This window comes from Gobius niger (genome assembly GCF_951799975.1).
Source record: "Gobius niger genome assembly, chromosome: 14".
In the NCBI taxonomy this organism is placed as follows: Eukaryota; Metazoa; Chordata; class Actinopteri; order Gobiiformes; family Gobiidae; genus Gobius; species Gobius niger.
Genome location: NC_136865.1, coordinates 1,022,962 through 1,041,892, shown reverse-complemented (window position 1 = coordinate 1,041,892; position 18,931 = coordinate 1,022,962). Strand labels below are relative to the sequence as shown.

General features: G+C 41.5%; 2 protein-coding genes across 3 annotated transcripts in view; one reads left to right on the top strand and one right to left on the bottom strand.

The window, feature by feature from the left end:
• dync1i1a (dynein cytoplasmic 1 intermediate chain 1a) overlaps nucleotides 1-4,232 on the bottom strand; it is an 86,934-nt gene extending 82,702 nt beyond the window's left edge. For both annotated transcript variants that reach the window (XM_079570546.1, XM_079570547.1), the window contains exons 1-2: nucleotides 4,105-4,232; nucleotides 1,581-1,701 (exon numbers count right to left, since the gene is read on the bottom strand). In XM_079570546.1, coding sequence (XP_079426672.1) covers nucleotides 1,581-1,697 — 117 coding nt within the window. In that variant the 5' untranslated portion in view covers nucleotides 1,698-1,701; nucleotides 4,105-4,232. The remainder of the gene's footprint in view (nucleotides 1-1,580; nucleotides 1,702-4,104) is intronic.
• Nucleotides 4,233-6,740: 2,508 nt separating this feature from the next.
• pdk4 (pyruvate dehydrogenase kinase, isozyme 4) overlaps nucleotides 6,741-18,931 on the top strand; it is a 45,894-nt gene continuing 33,703 nt past the window's right edge. The window contains exons 1-2 of the mRNA XM_079570557.1: nucleotides 6,741-7,038; nucleotides 14,987-15,128. Coding sequence (XP_079426683.1) covers nucleotides 6,921-7,038; nucleotides 14,987-15,128 — 260 coding nt within the window. The 5' untranslated portion in view covers nucleotides 6,741-6,920. The remainder of the gene's footprint in view (nucleotides 7,039-14,986; nucleotides 15,129-18,931) is intronic.

The following is an 18,931-nucleotide window of genomic DNA, read 5'->3' as shown; positions in this document are numbered from 1 at the left end:
TTAACAATAAGACAACAGTGAAACGATTACAGCAACTTTAACACAATACGAAGAAAATGTGTAAAACTTCAAAACAAGAGCAGTCGCATGGAGTCCATACAAAGAAATAAAAGTGCTTTGTTTAAAGTGCTTTGTTTGAAGTGCTTTGTTTAAAGTGCTTTGTTTGAAGTGCTTTGTTTAAAGTGATCACAGCTTGAGGAAACGTTAAGATGGCTATGAGTAGAACATTTGACAGAGTGATACCTTTTCCCTTGCAGGGTGGCCTGAGGCATCATTACCGAGCTGTAGAGCTCGATTTAAGAGTCGAGCTTTCTCTGTGGCTCCAGGAGCGGCAAAGTGCAGCCAATGGTCCTGCTGGCTGAGCAAACCACTTTGTTCAAAGCCTTCTTCTCTTTCACAATGACACCAAACCACACAGTAATAATACAAGTGGTTCCGACACTCTCAACTACACAATAGTATAAGTTCAAAATAATCTTAGTATTTCGAATGAAGTCTCGAAGCCTGCGTAAAAAGAAGAGGAGCTGTCTTGTAACCAAACAAAAGCATTCTCCTACCAGTCTACCAGCCTGGGTATTGGTATATTATTGGCTGGTATCACATGTCCCTCGGTGGGGGAAGGTTGTGAGTGGCGCAAATCGAATTACTACAATAATACAATAATAATACATAGACAACACCACAATAACCTCCTCACAACAAGTAAGAACACCTGAGACACACATCAATAATGTTACAAGATCCTGCTACTTCCATCTGTGTAATATAGCTCGTCTCCGGCCCTCTCTTACTTCACACAGCACTGCTTTGGGTCACTCACTGGTCACTTCACGCACAGATTACTGTAATTCATTACTACATGGACTACCTCGCAAACTCCTACATGAACTACAAATGATCCAGAACTCTGTTGCATGAATAATATCCCGGATCCCATCTTCAGCTCATATCACCACAGTCCTTCACCAGCGTCACTGGCTACCCATTCAGGAAAGAATCCAGATCAATGTCCTTCTGCTCACTTACAAAGCCCTTAACAACCTTGCTCCATCATATCTCTGTGACCTGCTTTGACCCTACACACCGTCCCAAACACTCTGCCCCTCCTCTCAGGACCCTCTCCACCCTCCGTCAGCTCATCTGTCCACCATGGGCCACAGAGCCCTCAGCTACTCTGCACCGTAACTCTGGAACTCCCTACCCCATACAAAGCACAGGATTTGGAGGAATATTTGACCAGAGCACTTTTTATGTCTGTGATGAAGCTGTAGCTGAGCAAGCTAAATCTGAAAGAGCTTTTTATCATTGTCTGTGGCTTCATATTGTTATTGTGGTTCATGTTTGAGTCAGTGGCTGCAGTAGGAGGTTTTTTTTTGTAGTCCAACACTATATGGGTTATGTAGTTTTTTTTAATGAAACAGCTGTTGGTGATGTCACTTCCGGTTGTTTCTGCCACTGGGCAAGGACGTCCAGATTGGGCAAACAGCTCTGAACCTTTAGTTCCTAACTGCATAGGGATCTACATCCTTATGTCATGGTGGACGCTGATGCACAGCCGGTTTGGGCGGATGTACCCCTACCTTTCTGACATCCTTCTTCTTCCTCTCCTCCTCCTTCCTCTTCTTCTCCTCTCGGATCTGGGCCAGACGCTGCTTCTTACGCTCCAGCTCCGCCTTCAGGTCGCTTTTGTCAGACATGTTTCTGAGTGGGCAGAATTATACAATGTTAGTGGTCACAACATAGAACTACACTTATACAGACATGGAACTAGGTCATTCCTTCATGAGGTTTTGGTGACCAGAGGGATGGCAGCTGACTGAGCCAATGGTTTTTGTTTGTTTGTCACCAGAGGTCAACACCAAATACTTGGTTCCTCCATGGTTCCTCCATGCCAAGTCTTAGTGAAGTTTAGTCAGTGAGTTCAATCATTTACAAACATTGAACCAGATATAAACCACAAACTACACTGAAAAAAGCACACAAAAAGGCATTTCAACAGTTTTATCTGTATAATCTTCATTATTTAAGATTAGTTCCAGGATCAGAATATGGTCTCAATATTTTGGTCTGCAATATTTCACACTTCAGAGTCCGGTTGCTGCAAATCACTTACTTTTCCTTCTTTACTTTACTTTACTTATATGGACAATTTGCAACTTTTTCGCAATAAATTTGGTAGCACAGTGGTTAGCACCTGTGCTTCACAGCTCAATGTGTGCTCAACACGCATTCATTCAATGCGGATGTGTGTGTGTGTCCCCTGACCCCCCTCTGCTTCTGGTCAATTTTTGGAACTCAGTTTTTCATACATTTCATTTGTGATGTCCTGCATCACCAAATTAGGTCAGATCCGATCTGTGCTGTTTTTGGATGTCACAATGCTACATTTTTCTTTTTAAAGATATAGGGCCTTGTCTGTGCAGACTATAGCATAACTATCTGCGTTTAATAGGAGTGCAGAGCCAGTCCTGGCACATTAAGTGGGCGGGACAGACTCCTGTGGCCAATGACAATGTTATGTAGAACAACCTTTTCCTCCAACCAGACTCCGCGAGAGGAAGGGGTGGTGCGAGGCTTTTGTTTAGGTCGCGTTAATGCACTTACAGCTCAGTGCAAACTGGCACCTACTTTGGCACAGTAGATCAGTGTGCGCACTCCTGATGCCACAAAAGCTACAACAGTTTTCTATAAACGAACCACAAATGCCTTCAAGTGCCCGGACATCAGCTGTAAAGCTGCTGAACTTTTGCTAAACTTTTGTGTCATAAACCGCCTTGTTTCTGTCTGACTATCACGTATGAAGCACGTCCCGTTGTTGAGTCTTCAGTTTGTAGGCATGGTGCAGATGACTGACAGGTTCTGGAGCAGTGGCTGATGTGTGGTGCGGTGGAGCAGGCCACTGCTGTGTCTGATGCCACTGGTTTGTTTAGAGAAAACTGTGAAGTAGCTGTTCCACTGTTTGTGCATGCAGATCTGCTGTACAAAAGTAGGTGTGTCTATGCTCCATGTGACCGTTCATATTAAACTGGTGACCACTGCGGCATTAGACCAGGCACACTACCCCGGTGCTTGTACTTCTGTATATAATGGATGACATAATCATGCCCTGAGCCTGTGCTTTCAACGTATATATTTCAATTTAAGCATTAGATTAAAAAATGTGAAATGAATCCATTTAGATTCAGTTTATTTCATTGCATTCAATTTTGTTTTTGTTTTCAATTCGACGATATAACAAATGATACACGGATTCTAAAGGAAGAACACGAGGCTGCGCGATGTCGGAGAGCAGCTTGTAATAAACGGTCAGTCGCTCTCTTTGGCGCTGACATGTGTCCAGTGCGGCGTCAGGAGCAGCGCTGTCCTCGTGCCAGGTGGAAGATCTGGCCCATAAAGTCCTGTATGGATTTGGTAAAAAAATGCATGAGTTTGTGGATCTGAACACAGATTTGAAATGATGGTGCCCTTTCTTGGATTTCTTTGAAAGACCCACGACTACAGCCTCTGAGCAGGCCTAGCCCACTGACTCCCCTACTCCCCCCCATCCCTCTTTATTTCTGTTCACTTATTTCATTACCACTTCTTTATGGGTGTACGTATACGTTTGTGTTGTTGTTTTTATTGTTTTGTTTTTCTGTCTATGTCTAATTTGGTTTGCAGCTGACTGCCTGTGATTTTCTGTTTAATGTTTATGGGATAAACTCAAAGAAAATGTAAAAAAAAAACATATGCTTAATGTACATTGAAATATTGTTTCCAGGGGTTCCAGGCCAAAATAAAGGTGTGATGGGTTGAACCTCTGCTAACCCAGAAATGGCCCCTGAGGACAGCAGCTTGGACTATGTGAGGCCCATCACGGTCTAAGCTGTTTTTCAGGGTGAATCTAGCCTTAATCGTCTTTAATTCAAACGATATTTGTAATGGTAATGTATATATAGTATATTAGCTGTGCGCACTGCTACTGTGCGGTGCTATAATGTAGCCCTCAGATGCATTAAACCCACAGTAGCCTCGAAAGTGCAGTTACAGGAAACAGAAACCAGAAACCAGGCGAGGCTTAGACGTCCTCCCAAACCTGTCTGTGCCAAAATAAAGACCCCTCACCTCGTGCCAGTGATGCTGTGTCACGGTGACGATGCTCTGGCTGTCTCACTGCTGCTGCTTCGACCCTCCACACATGCTCCTCCCCGGGTGTCCCTGCGCTCTGACCCGGCTGTGAGCGCTCCTCCGCGGCTGACCGTGAACCGTGTATGAAGGCTTCCCCGAGGCGCCCGTCTCCATCTGCAGCAGCTCCGGGACGAGCAGGAGGAGCGGGAGGAGCGGGAGGAGCGGGAGGATGCAGCCGGAGGAGGAGAGAGGAAATCCCGCCTCTGTTCATCCACACGCAACGGCGCCATCCTGTGGCCACACGGTGTAACTGCAATCATGTAATCCTGGAGCCTAAAGGACTTTTGAATCAACCTCTTAACCCCCACCTTAACCGAGCACATTTTCTCTAGTTCGGCTTTACCCAAATCTAAAGCTTCTTCAAAAAAGCGTCAATATGCACAACAAAAAACTCATGTGACAAAAGAAAGCCATGAAAAGGTGACAAAGGAGCGGCAAAAGACCAACGAGCACTGGATTGTGTCTAGGTTGTCATTATTTGGTGTTTTTAAATGTGTTTTATCTTTCTGTGAAGCACGTTGGTCCTCCTGGTGTTGCTGTACAGTGCTATATAAATAAACTTTGATTGATTGATTGATCGAAGAACGTGGCAAAAACGCAACAAAAGAGAAATGTGACAAAAAAGCTATGAAAAAGTAACCAAAAAAGTGATGATTACAGTGATACAGTGAGTAAAGTGACAGCAGCGCGGCAACAACGTGAGGAAAAAGATCTGTTTTGATCAATTTTGTAGCATCTAAATGTGTGTGACACTGGCCTATAGGCTGTAAAGTCTCCAGTCGATTTGGGTAAAGTCAAACTGGAGAAAATGCGCTTGGTTATGGCACTTATATATTAATGTACAGTCAGGTCCATAAATATTGGGACATCGACTCATTTCTTGTGTTTTTGGCTCTGTAAACCACCACAATGGATTTGAAATAACTGCAGACTTCCAGCTTTAATTTGAGAGTATTTACATCCACATAGATGAACGGAATTACAAGCGTTTGTATGTGAGCCTCCCACTTTTAAAGGGACCAAAAGCAATGGAACAAAGCAACAATTAAGAATCAAACTATTTTATTTTTAATATTTGGTTGCAAATCCTTTGCAGTCATTTACAGCCTGAAGTCTAGAGGCACAGACGTCACAGACTCTGGGTTTCATCCCTGCTTTTGTTCTGCCAGGCCTCTCCTGTAAATGACTTCAGTTCCTGCTTGTTCGTGGGACATTTTCCCTTCAGTTTGGTCTTCGGCAATGAAAATGCTGCTCAATTGGATTCATGTCAGGTGATTGACTTGGCCATTGAATAACATTCCACTTGTGTGTCTTAAAAAGCTCTTTGGTGGCTTTGGCAGTAGCTTCGGGTCTACCGGGCGTCGGGTATTCCGGGCACCTGCGCAGCAGCGACGGCAGAAGGATAAAGGACTGTACTCTCCCTGTGCAAGGAGAGTTCCTTCTTCATCGCTCAGGTCGGCGCTGTGTAGTGGGGGGTTGTGTTGGAACTCTAGCCTCACACTGTTTTCAGGCCCCTGTTATCATCTTTTGAAAACTGTAGCTAGAGTGCATCTGTGTGTTTGCTCTTCATGTGTATTATATTGTGGACTGCTGTATTCCCGTCCGCAAACAATGGGTACTTACAAAGAAATCTGGAAACACTTTATTTTACACTATCCTTGGTACATTGTACCTAACTAAATGTAGTACAATGTAATGTGCTCTGTAACAATGTGTAATGCGTTGTACCTATGGGTTAGATACACAATGGAAAACTATGTTTTTGTAGTAGGTACATAATGTAATAAGACATAACTCGCCCTTAAGCCCAAACCCTAGGATCAACTCCTATTACATTATGTACTTACAAAGTACTAATACAAGTTATTCCATTGTGCATGTACTACATAGGTACAGGTTATTACAGGTTGTTACAGAGCACATTACATTGTACTAAAGGTTGTTAGGTACAATGTATCAAGGTCATGTAAAATAAAGTGATACCAGAAATCTTGACCTCGGAGGGACGTCAGTTGGCAGTGTTTCCTAACCAGGGGTACAGGGACCCCAGAGGGTACAAGCACTCAGCAGGAGGAGGGAGGGGGTAAGTATTTAGAATGACAAAGATGAAACTAAATAGTATTGTAATATCCTGCTCAAAGGGCAGCGGTTCACATCTTTCACACTGACACACAGAAACATTTAGAGCTCAGGTTTACAATGATATTCACAATGAGGACAGCCGTGGGTTAATGTGCCACATTAGAACAGTTACTTCAAAATGTTAGTTTATTTGCCATTGTATTTGTTTATTGTTACGAAAGTAGGATGCGTGTGCTTGAGTTTTGTGTTTGAATGTAATACTCTTTGATAACTAACTACAGGCTTGTTTATGAATCACTCTGTGCGCTTCGTACAACATGTTTTCTCCTGTACGACCGAAAGAACAGCCTCATGAGCTGTGTTGGGGAAAAAAGTTCAAAGTTCCGCCCTAAAGCCGAGGCAGCAGCGACCTTTGATTGGCTCGTATCCGGACTCTCTCCTCCCATGGCCCGCCCCTCCATAACAGTCTATGCTCGGTACACAATGTTAGAATCCCGACGTAGAGGACGCGCAGATCTCAGTTCTTTCAGAAAGTGCGGAGCCTTCACGGGCACAGCGATGGCCAGACGCACTCGTGGTGCGCGGGCCATGGTTTGGTGAGGGCTTTTCTGCGGAGCGTAAAAGCGCAGCGAGAGTGAGTGTTGAGAGGAAACAAACGACGCTGCGTAAACATGAAGTTCGCTCAGTTTCTCCTGAAGAACGGCTCTGCGGCCGGGACCCCCAGACTGGTGGACAGGTTCTCTAAGTTCTCCCCGTCTCCTCTGTCCATGAAGCAGTTCATCGACTTCGGTGAGTGCTGTGTTCCCCGCGCAGTCCGCACTGGTCACGTTCTGTCATCTATGCAAGTCTGGTCGGCAAAAGAATGGAGGCTATTCTTATACTCACTCAGAAATCACCATAGTCCATCTGTATTCATAACTAAAGTAGAATGTGGCTGGCTAAAGTCACAGCATGACTGTGGACGGCAGGGAAGCAAGACATCCAAGACACACGGTGTACAAAACAGCTGACTTCATTAACATAACATGGACAACACACAGCTAGTATCTGCTTTAGTAATATACTCCTCGGCCTATTACTGGAGAGCACCTGTGTTTGTACACATTTCGATGACTCAAGTCATGAGCCATTTGCAGCCCTCACCTCTCAGTATGTGTCTGTAGGCCTATTCATGCTCTGAAGTTTACTTTATCATATACGAAATAAGTTGTAGCCTATATAGGTAGTCTGGCAAAAATGGCAACCCTGATAAACATTACTCCACAATTACTATAGCAACAACAAACTCCTACTACTAGACTACTTTGTTACTTCTATACTGCTGGTACTACTGCTACCACCACTACTACTACATAATGAAAACGTCATTAAAAAGATTATTATCCACCAAAATAAATATAATTGTTTTGTGTATCTTAAACTGTCTCAGCTCTCAGGTGTATTTTCCTTCCATATGCACAGCATAATAATCCATTGTTACCAATTGGTAAATCAATTAAGGCCAATAAGGGATATTTCAGGATTTTTGACATAGGGCCTCATTTCCTACTTATCCAGAGTGTTGTTGATTTCTGGATGTATATTTATATATGTTTTAATTCATGCAGTTCTTATATTTGAAGAGTTTAGTGGTGCTAGGCTAATGCTAGGCTAGTGCATGTCTATGGTAACTAGTAGCCTGCATTAAAAACAGTCTGACCCAAGCACAGTCCACCTGAGGCAAATCACGGTATTACTTTATTTTACATGACCTTGATACATTGCTTCTAACTAAATTTAGTACAATGTAATGGGCTGTGTAACAATCTGTAATAACGTGTACCTATGTAGTACGTACACAATGGAATAACTTGTATTAGTACTTTGACGGTACTAGCTAGTGATCTTCCCTCGATGGGCGGAGCTAAGTGAGCTCAGTGTAAGTAAAATATTGAACTGCCAACCTTCCGGTTAAAGGACAACCCACTCTATCACCCTAAACATGGACTGCATCAAATTATATATATATATATATATATATATATATATATATATATATATATATATATATATATATATATATATATATATATATATACACTGTATATATATATATATATATATATATATATATATATATATATATATATATATACACTGTATATATATATATATATGTGTGTGTGTGTGTGTATGTATATATATGTGTGTGTGTATATATATATATATATACTGTATATATATATATATACATATATATATATACACTGTATATATATATATGTGTGTGTGTGTGTGTGTGTGTGTGTGTGTGTGTGTATGTATATATATATATATATATATATATATATATATATATATATATATAGGGCTGGGTACCGTTCATACATCGATACCACTACTTTAACGATACCAGCTTTTCGGTACCGGTGCCTTAACGGTACTTTTTCCGATACCTATTATTACCTATTATTATTTCGATACCTATTATTTTAATTGAGTTAAAATAATGTCTATATAAAGCATCGTTCAGGAAAACAAACAGCACAGCGGCACAAACACGGCACATCAGAAAACAGGCCGCAGCAGCGTCACCTGTAACTTCATTTTTTGAGCAGAATTCCCACTAAACCCATGATAAAAAGAGAGAAAGGACATTATTACCTTCTGAGCTGCAGAGACAGATCCACATCAGGCACCGTTTTCTTTCAGATAAACTTCTGTTACATAGTGAGAGCGCTCACTCTGTCACTGAAAATGCACCATAACTGTTCCAAACATGGCTAATGCAGAGTGAGCGCTCACCTTTTCCAAAAAACAAGCTTTGATCCCAATTGCTCCGGTGCCATTTGGTGCAGCTGGAGTTGTAAACAACAGTGCGTAACTTCAGGCTCTGCGGAGCTAAAGCTAAAGGTAAAGCCGAAGAGTTTCTTGTTGTCACTGCCGTGTTGTCACTGCTTTTCTCTTTGTCTAAGAATCTAGTTTCTTATTCAGTCCAAGTTTAGTCCTGGTTTTTAACCAGTTTACTGTAAGTCCTGGTTCAGTCCTGGTTTAGTCCTGGCTCAGACCGCGGCGCTGCCATCTCTGATAATGACTGAAGTGTGAGTAAGTTACAGCTTTGCTTCGCTTCTACATTTACGCTGAAGCTGCTCATGAGTTCAGGCTTTTTTAGACTCACTGCGGATCATTTACTGACGTTTGGAGAGAAAACGTACCAAAAATTAGCACCGAAACAAAACACTTTTTTTTGTGCAAAGAGGCCAATGAGACAATCCAGCACACAACTGCAGGGTGTAAGATGCTGCAGGGAAAGCTTACATGGAGCGCCATAACCAAGTGGCTGGTATAGTGTACAGGAACATTTGTGCAGAGTATGGGCTGGAAACCCCAAGGTCAAAGTGGGAAACACCTCCAAAGGTGGTTGAGAATGACCGAGCCAAGATCCTGTGGGACTTCCAGATACAGACGGACAAAATGGTAATGGCGAACCAACCGGACATTGTGGTGGTGACAAAGAGCAGAGGAGCCGTTGTGATCGACATAGCAATACCAAGCGACTTCAACATCAGGAAAAAGGAACACGGGAAACTAGAGAAATACCAGGGGCTCAGAGAAGAGCTGGAGAAAACCTGGAGGGTGAAGCATCAGTGGTGCCCGTGGTCGTTGGGGCACTCGGGGCAGTGACCCCCAAACTGGAGGAGTGGCTCCAGCAGATCCCAGGAAATACATCAGACATCTCGGTCCAGAAAAGTGCAGTTCTAGGAACAGCAAAGATACTGCGCAGAACCCTCAAGCTCCCAGGCCTCTGGTAGAGGACCCGAGCAGGAGGAAAAAGAGACCGCCCGCGGAGGGTGAGGAAGAGAGTTTTTTTTTTTTTTTATGAGCACCAGAGCAATAGAGGCCCAGATCTACCACACCAGACAAGACCCCAGGTGTAGACTGTACAAAGAGGCCAATGAGACAATCCAGCACATAACTGCAGGGTGTAAGATGCTGGCAGGGAAAGCTTACATGGAGCGCCATAACCAAGTGGCTGGTATAGTGTACAGGAACATCTGTGCAGAGTATGGGCTGGAAACCCCAAGGTCAAAGTGGGAAACACCTCCAAAGGTGGTAGAGAATGACCGAGCCAAGATCCTGTGGGACTTCCAGATACAGACGGACAAAATGGTAATGGCGAACCAACCGGACATTGTGGTGGTGACAAAGAGCAGAGGAGCCGTTGTGATCGACATAGCAATACCAAGACTTCAACATCAGGAAAAAGGAACACGAGAAACTAGAGAAATACCAGGGGCTCAGACAAGAGCTAGAGAAAACCTGGAGGGTGAAGGCATCAGTGGTATCCGTGGTCGTTGGGGCACTCGGGGCAGTGACCCCCAAACTGGAGGAGTGGCTCCAGCAGATCCCAGGAAATACATCAGACATCTCGGTCCAGAAAAGTGCAGTTCTAGGAACAGCAAAGATACTGCGCAGAACCCTCAAGCTCATGTGTACTCATGTATAGTTCTAAGTACTGAACCCATCTATAGTCATAAGTACTGTACTCATCTATAGCCATAAGTATGGTACTCATCTATAGTCATAAGTACTGTACTCGTCTATAGTCATAAGTACTGTACTTGTCTATAGTCATAACTACTGTACTCGTCTATAGTCATAAGTACTGTACTCATCTATAGTCATAAGTACTGTACTCGTCTATAATCATAAGAACTGTATTCGTCTAGTCATAAGTACAGTACTCGTCTATAGTCATAAGTACTGTACTCATCCATAGTCATAAGAACTGTATTCGTCTAGTCATAAGTACTGTACTCATCCATAGTCATAAGAACTGTATTCGTCTAGTCATAAGTACTGTACTCGTCTATAGTCATAAGTACTGTACTCATCTATAGTCATAAGTGCTGTACTCGTCTTTAGTCATAAGTACTGTACTCATCCATAGTCATAAGAACTGTATTCGTCTAGTCATAAGTACAGTACTCGTCTATAGTCATAAGTACTGTTCTAATACATTGTCATAAGAACTGTACTCATCTATAGTCATAAGTACAGTACTCGTCTATAGTCATAAGTACAGTACTCGTCTATAGTCATAAGTACTGTTCTAATACATTGTCATAAGAACTGTACTCATCTATACTCATAAGTACTGTACTCATCCATAGTCATAAGAACTGTATTCGTCTTGTCATAAGTACAGAACTCGTCTATAGTCACAAGTACAGTACTCGTCTATAATCATAAGTACTGTACTCGTCTATAGCCATAAGTACTGTACTCGTCTATAGCCATAAGTACTGTACTCATCTATAGCCATAAGTATGGTACTCATCTATAGTCATAAGTACTGTACTCGTCTATAGTCATAAGTACTGTACTCGTCTATAGCCATAAGTATGGCACTCATCTATAGTCATAAGTACTGTACTCGTCTATAGTCATAAGTACTGTACTCGTCTATAGTCATAAGTACTGTACTCGTCTATAGCCATAAGTATGGCACTCATCTATAGTCATAAGTACTGTACTCGTCTATAGTCATAAGTACTGTACTCATCTATAGTCATAAGTACTGTATTCGTCTATAGCCATAAGTATGGTACTCATCTATAGTCATACGTACTGTACTCGTCTATAGTCATAAGTACTGTACTTGTCTATAGTCATAAGTATGGTACTCATCTATAGTCATAAGTTCTGTACTCGTCTATAGTCATAAGTACTGTACTCATCTATAGTCATAAGTACTGTATTCGTCTATAGCCATAAGTATGGTACTCGTCTATAGTCATAAGTACTGTACTCGTCTATAGCCATAAGTATGGTACTCATCTATAGTCATAAGTACTGTACTCGTCTATAGTCATAAGTACTGTACTCGTCTATAATCATAAGAACTGTATTCGTCTAGTCATAAGTACAGTACTCGTCTATAGTCATAAGTACTGTACTCGTCTATAGTCATAAGTACTGTACTCATCCATAGTCATAAGAACTGTATTCGTCTAGTCATAAGTACAGTACTCGTCTATAGTCATAAGTACAGTACTCGTCTATAGTCATAAGTACTGTACTCGTCTATAGCCATAAGTATGGTACTCATCTATAGTCATAAGTACTGTACTCGTCTATAGTCATAAGTACTGTACTCGTCTATAGTCATAAGTACTGTACTCGTCTATAGCCATAAGTATGGTACTCATCTATAGTCATAAGTACTGTACTCATCTATAGTCATAAGTACTGTACTCATCTATAGTCATAAGTACTGTACTCGTCTATAGTCATAAGTACTGTACTCGTCTATAATCATAAGAACTGTATTCGTCTAGTCATAAGTACAGTACTCGTCTATAGTCATAAGTACTGTACTCGTCTATAGTCATAAGTACTGTACTCATCCATAGTCATAAGAACTGTATTCGTCTAGTCATAAGTACAGTACTCGTCTATAGTCATAAGTACAGTACTCGTCTATAGTCATAAGTACTGTACTCGTCTATAGCCATAAGTATGGTACTCATCTATAGTCATAAGTACTGTACTCGTCTATAGTCATAAGTACTGTACTCGTCTATAGTCATAAGTACTGTACTCGTCTATAGCCATAAGTATGGTACTCATCTATAGTCATAAGTACTGTACTCATCTATAGTCATAAGTACTGTACTCATCTATAGTCATAAGTACTGTACTCATCCATAGTCATAAGAACTGTACTCATCTATAGTCATAAGTACAGTACTCGTCTATAGTCATAAGTACAGTACTCGTCTATAGTCATAAGTACTGTTCTAATACATTGTCATAAGAACTGTACTCATCTATAGTCATAAGTACTGTACTCGTCTATAGTCATAAGTACTGTACTCATCCATAGTCATAAGAACTGTATTCGTCTTGTCATAAGTACAGAACTCGTCGATAATCATAAGTACTGTACTCGTCTATAGTTGTAAGTACTGTACTCGTATATAGTCATAAGTATGGTACTCATGTATAGTTCTAAGTACTGTACCCATCTATAGTCGTAAGTACTGTACTCGTCTATAGCCATAAGTATGGTACTCATCTATAGTCATAAGTACTGTACTCGTCTATAGTCATAAGTATTGTACTCATCTATAGTCATAAGTATGGTACTCATCTATAGTAATAAGTACTGTACCCATCTATAGTCATAAATATGGTACTCATGTATAGTTCTAAGTCCTGTACCCATCTATAGTCATAAGTATGGTACTCATCTATTGTCATAAGTACTGTACTCATCTTTAGTCATAAGTACTGTACTCGTCTATAGTCATCAGTATGGTACTCATGTATAGTTCTAAGTACTGTACCCATCTATAGTCGTAAGTACTGTACTCGTCTATAATCATAAGTACTGTACTCGTCTATAATCATAAGTACTGTACTCGTCTATAATCATAAGTACTGTACTCGTCTATAGTCATAAGAACTGTACTCATCTATAGTCATAAGTACTGTACTCGTCTATAATAATAAGTACTGTACTCGTCTATAATCATAAGTACTGTACTCGTCTATAATCATAAGTACTGTACTCATCTATAGTCATAAGTACTCATGTATAGTTCCAAGTACTCTTTGCCTATGGTCTTGAGCGTCAGAGACAGATATGAGGGAGTCCCTCCCTCAGTGCAGATATCAGTCCTGTGAGGAGTGCACTGGGCCAAAGGTCTCGGAGGCATCGGAGCTGAAGACGACATAACATGTCAACAGATTTTGCAGAGTCTTATACGCATGTAGTGGTTCTTACTCCCCTTTAATATGTTCATTATGGAAAAAACGTATAAAAATGTCATTCAAATCAACAGGCCATGCTTTTGTATAGAGACTGTGGAATCCGGATTGACATTAAATATCCTACTGACAACAAGTGTTGGTATGGAGTAGGTGCAGATTGTTAGGGGGCTGAGAAACAAATCTCACCAGATGAGACGTGAGATTGAGTCCACGAGAACAAGACTAATTTCCTACAATAATAATAATAAGTGAACAGAATTTGAAGCTTAAAGGGACTATATACGGAGTTTAAAAATGTTAAAACAAAGTATTTTCCTCCCCCTACAAGTTCCAGCCATGTCTTAATGTGTAGAATTAGGCGTAATGATACGAGGAGCACAGTGTCCGCGTAGTAACTCCTAAAGACTTCCCCCGCTCACTTCCGTCAATAACCTTTAGGAGTTTTGCTCCTCGTATCATTACGCCTCACAATATAGTCCCCCTTTTTATTTGCTTATAAAATCGACACGTTACATTTCTGTGTAAATATACTTCGCATGAAAACACTTCACGTAACTTTATTTAAATAGGGAACACGTGGAAGAGCTTGGTACCTTCTATCGTGAGCTTTTTCGGAGCTATGTGACATGTGGGAGAGGCTGCGTATGTGCTCCGTTTGCCTGACAGAGCGCACGGACAAAGACCAGACGGGGATATATTAACACGTTTAAAGTGAGGTAAGAACATATCTTAGTATGTAAAAACGGTGGCCTATTCCTTTAAGCCCTATAAGCAGTATACAGGATAAACCGGTAGGTTTATATATAAATTGCAGCCTATTCAAAATCACAGGATTACTTTACAACGTGACCAGAAATCTCATGGCAATTTTATCTCGCAAGATCTCATGCCATGAGATCTCGGCCCATCCCTAATAGCCTGTCCTGTGACCAGTATTGTTGAGCGATGTTATCAGTGTTGTTGTGTCATGTGACTTCAGGTTCAGCGAATGCATGTGAGAAGACGTCCTTCGTCTTTCTGCGCCAGGAGCTGCCTGTGCGCTTCGCCAACATCATGAAGGAGATCGACTTCCTGCCTGACAAGCTGCTCAGCACTCCATCACTCAAGCTACTGCTCAGCTGGTACTGCAAATACTACAACTACTACTACTACTACATATAGTGCTGCGTAGCCCTCCATCTCTCAAACTACAGCTTTTCTGCTACTGTCACTATTACTAGTACTACTACAACTGCAACTACTAAAGGCACACACTGTAAACTAGTGAGCACTCCATCCCTCAAACTACGACTGCAAATATTACAACAACTTCTACTATCACTGACGGGATTCTACTTGCTGAGACTGCAAATACTAAAACGACTACTAAACTACTAAACTTTTCCCATGACTACCACTCCTGCTGCTCTTGCACACACACTACCTCTATCTGCTCACTACTGCTCCTGCTGCTCTTGCACACACACTACCTCTATCTGCTCACTACTGCTCCTGCTGCTAATCTACTGGATCCACGGCTAGTATTAGTACTTTGTAACGCCAGGTTACAAATCATTTGGAACTGCACAGAAGTCTGGGGACCATGGCCGAAATGTTCGCATGGATTTGGGAACCAATCACAGAACGAGGAGGGACGGCAAGACGATGACGAGCTATTCGATATACGGAAGCTTGTAGTTTTTTTACGGATTTAAAAAAAAATAAGTCTATTTACAGATCAAACATGACAGCAGCAGACGCAACGCTATTTTTCCATCAAGCTTTATATTAGGCCGTGTTCTAAATAGTTTAGCTCAAAAGTTTCCAGCGGGTACGTCATACGTCATCGGATACGATGATACGATTGGCTGTGGCCACGTGCAGACGCATGATAGACTTTCGTAGCACCCAATAAACGGACGATCGTAAACCACACCTCCCCTACAAGAAAATGAATTGGTGGTCCCCAGACCACCTGATTTTAGTCTGGTGTTAGCCAGGCTCGTATTATTGACACTTGACCTTTGTGGACAGCAGCGCAGTGATTTTAGGCCCAATCTCAGTTCTCTTCCTTAGCCCTTCGCCTCCGTTTTGCATTGTCACGAGAGATGAAGGGGTGTCCCAACTCTGTATTGCAGGTAGGGCAAGTGACGCTTCCTCTCATGGGTTCAGTCCCTCAGCAGCCGTGCTTTGAGCCGAGTTTGTCCTGTCAGTCCGTGCACACTGTGAGCAGAATTTGGCCTCTAACGGTGCCTTTACTGAGGAGTTAGCGGAAGTGGGTAAGGGAAGGAAGAAGGGACCAAAGAGATATGCGCGAGACTAAAGAACGTAGAGGCTTGACTTTTAAACGTTACTTTAAATCTGTTTTAGTTTAGCTAAAATCACTTAATATTAACTTGTTAATATTGCCTAAGGGCGCTCCACCAGAATTTTTTAACTGAACAGATTGCCTTTCCTGCAATTGTGTGCCTTTTAGAGGTGCCCCAGCAGGTTTGTATGGTTCAAGTTGTAGATTTTGATAAAATGTTGGCCTACATTTTATTAATGCTATCCCGGCATTAATAAAAGCAGGCATCCCCGGCTTCTCAGGGTGTTTGGAGCATACAGCCAGGATCAATGATGAAAAGGGACTCTAGAGACCTGCATGTTGTTTTCTTTGATCTTGCAAATGCCTTTGGATCCGTCCCACACACTCTTCTCTGGATGGCATTCAGCTGCTTTGGTGTGCCAGAACCGATCTTCAACCTAGTCCAGTCCTACTTTCAGGATATACAGTTATGCTCTAAATGCTTTATAAAGGTTTATCTTATCTAATCTTATCTGTTGTGAGGCATAGCTGTTTATCATTTGTGCATCACATGCACATGTGGGTGTTTGGGGGGTCAGGTCAGTTTTATTTAATCACAATAAACTTTTTTTTTTAAATAATTGTGTTAGATTTAATGGTTTTACTCCTCAACAAGATTGAAATACATGTATATTAAATGACATTTTGTGTTTCCTGTTCTGACTGAGACAGAATTAGATTATTATTATTTTTTTTATTTTTTTTTTAATGCTGGGGTGTGTTTGTGTGTGGGGCCCTGCCCACTGAGCCCCCTTCTCTGATCCGCCCCTGGCCTGAGCGCTCGTCCTGACTGGACTGTGCAGAGAGAAGGCACTCTAGGCTGCATAACGTTCATGAACTTTAACCAGGAGCCTCTGGAGGATCTGAGAGTCTGTTTTAAATTGCATCTGCTACAGTTATAGCACGTGTGAAAGAAAAGTCATGACTTTGCGTATTTCCGCGTTACAATGTCGCGCTTCGCATCATATGCTACATAAGAGCTCCGCTTTTTTCCATTTCCTAATTTTGATCTTTTTCTCTGAATATGAGGCCAAATTACATCAAATAAAGAGTAGCTGATCAGAAATCTGAAAAGCACAGAAGCTGATCCTAGTGCCACGATCTGCCTGCCTGTTGTTCAACCTACATCCTGCTTTGAGTGAGGCTGCACGGGCACCTTTTACACGCCGCCTCTGTAGGACTGTGGTTGGATTTTTGGTCAAAGACTGTTACAGTTTATGGGAAATATTTAGGCCTACCAATTCTTTTGCAAAGAGCCGCATTGTATTAAACATCTCCAATCATGCAAAGAGCCGCACTCTGATTGGCCAAGAGCCGCATGCGGCTCGAGAGCCGCGGGTTGGCCACCCCTGTGCTAGATGCTCCACTTAGGGTTCACTTCCACTTCGTGGCATGCAGCAGTATGAAGGAGTGAACCATTATGAATGGAGGGGAATTTAAAATAAGAACATGTTTTTATTCATCAAAAAAAACAATATTACATTAGAATTGGCTATATTTAACGGTCTTACAGCATATACGCCTTTTGATATATAGGTCTATCTGCTGAAAAGTGTCCCGATCTACATGGGCCCTTGTCAGCCGCGGGCCCTTAGAATTACCTTCCACCCTGTTGCGCCGCTACCATTATTACTATGATGACTACTACTGCCACTGCTGTCAGCTCTGAATGTTTTGTGTGTGTTGTCATAACACACAGAGCAGGCGGACGGCTTTTTATGCTCTAGAACAGATAAGGAAGCAGAGTATGGTCATAAAGAACAATGTGAATACAGCGAGAAGTAATGTAGAGGCCAGGTAGGAGGCCGGAGGAAGACCACCGCTGATTTATGGATGGAATTAATAAGTCCATAAGCAATGTGTCTCTTCTGTGCATGTTGTCCATAATGCCACATAACTATATGTGAAAGATAGATATGAACAGGGAAATCTTACAGTTACAATATTCAGAAATATAGGACAATATATTAGAAAATCTGTAAAGTTATCCTTCTGGCTTTGATATGGCTGATAAAAAAAACAAAATACTTGTTCTAATGTTTAAATTAAACTTGCGTATTTAAACATTACATACTGTATACCACACTGGGTATCACTTTATTTTACACTACCTTGATACATTGTACCTAACTAAATTTAGTACAATGTTATGTGCTCTGTAACAATCTGAAATAACTTGGACCCATGTAGTACATACACAATGGAAGAACTTGTATTAGTACTTTCTAAGTACATGTACACTGTAATAGGGTTAGGGCTTAAGGTTAGAGGTATGTCTTATTACATTATGTACCTACAAACTACAAAAACATAGTGTTCCATTGTGTATCTAACCCATAGGTACAATGTATTACACATTGTTACAAAGCACATTACATTGTACTAAATTTGGCAAGTACAATGTGTCAAGGGTAGTGTAAAATAAAGTGTTACCCTAAGAAGATCACATTTCAAATATTAGACAATCCAACAATATCAGAAAAACACTGGACATTTATTAAATGGCCAATCACACCCAAAGTAAAAGAAATGCAATTCATAAACCTAAATAACTACTATTCATCCACGGAAACTGTAAGGGTGGATTTGGTTTTGAAG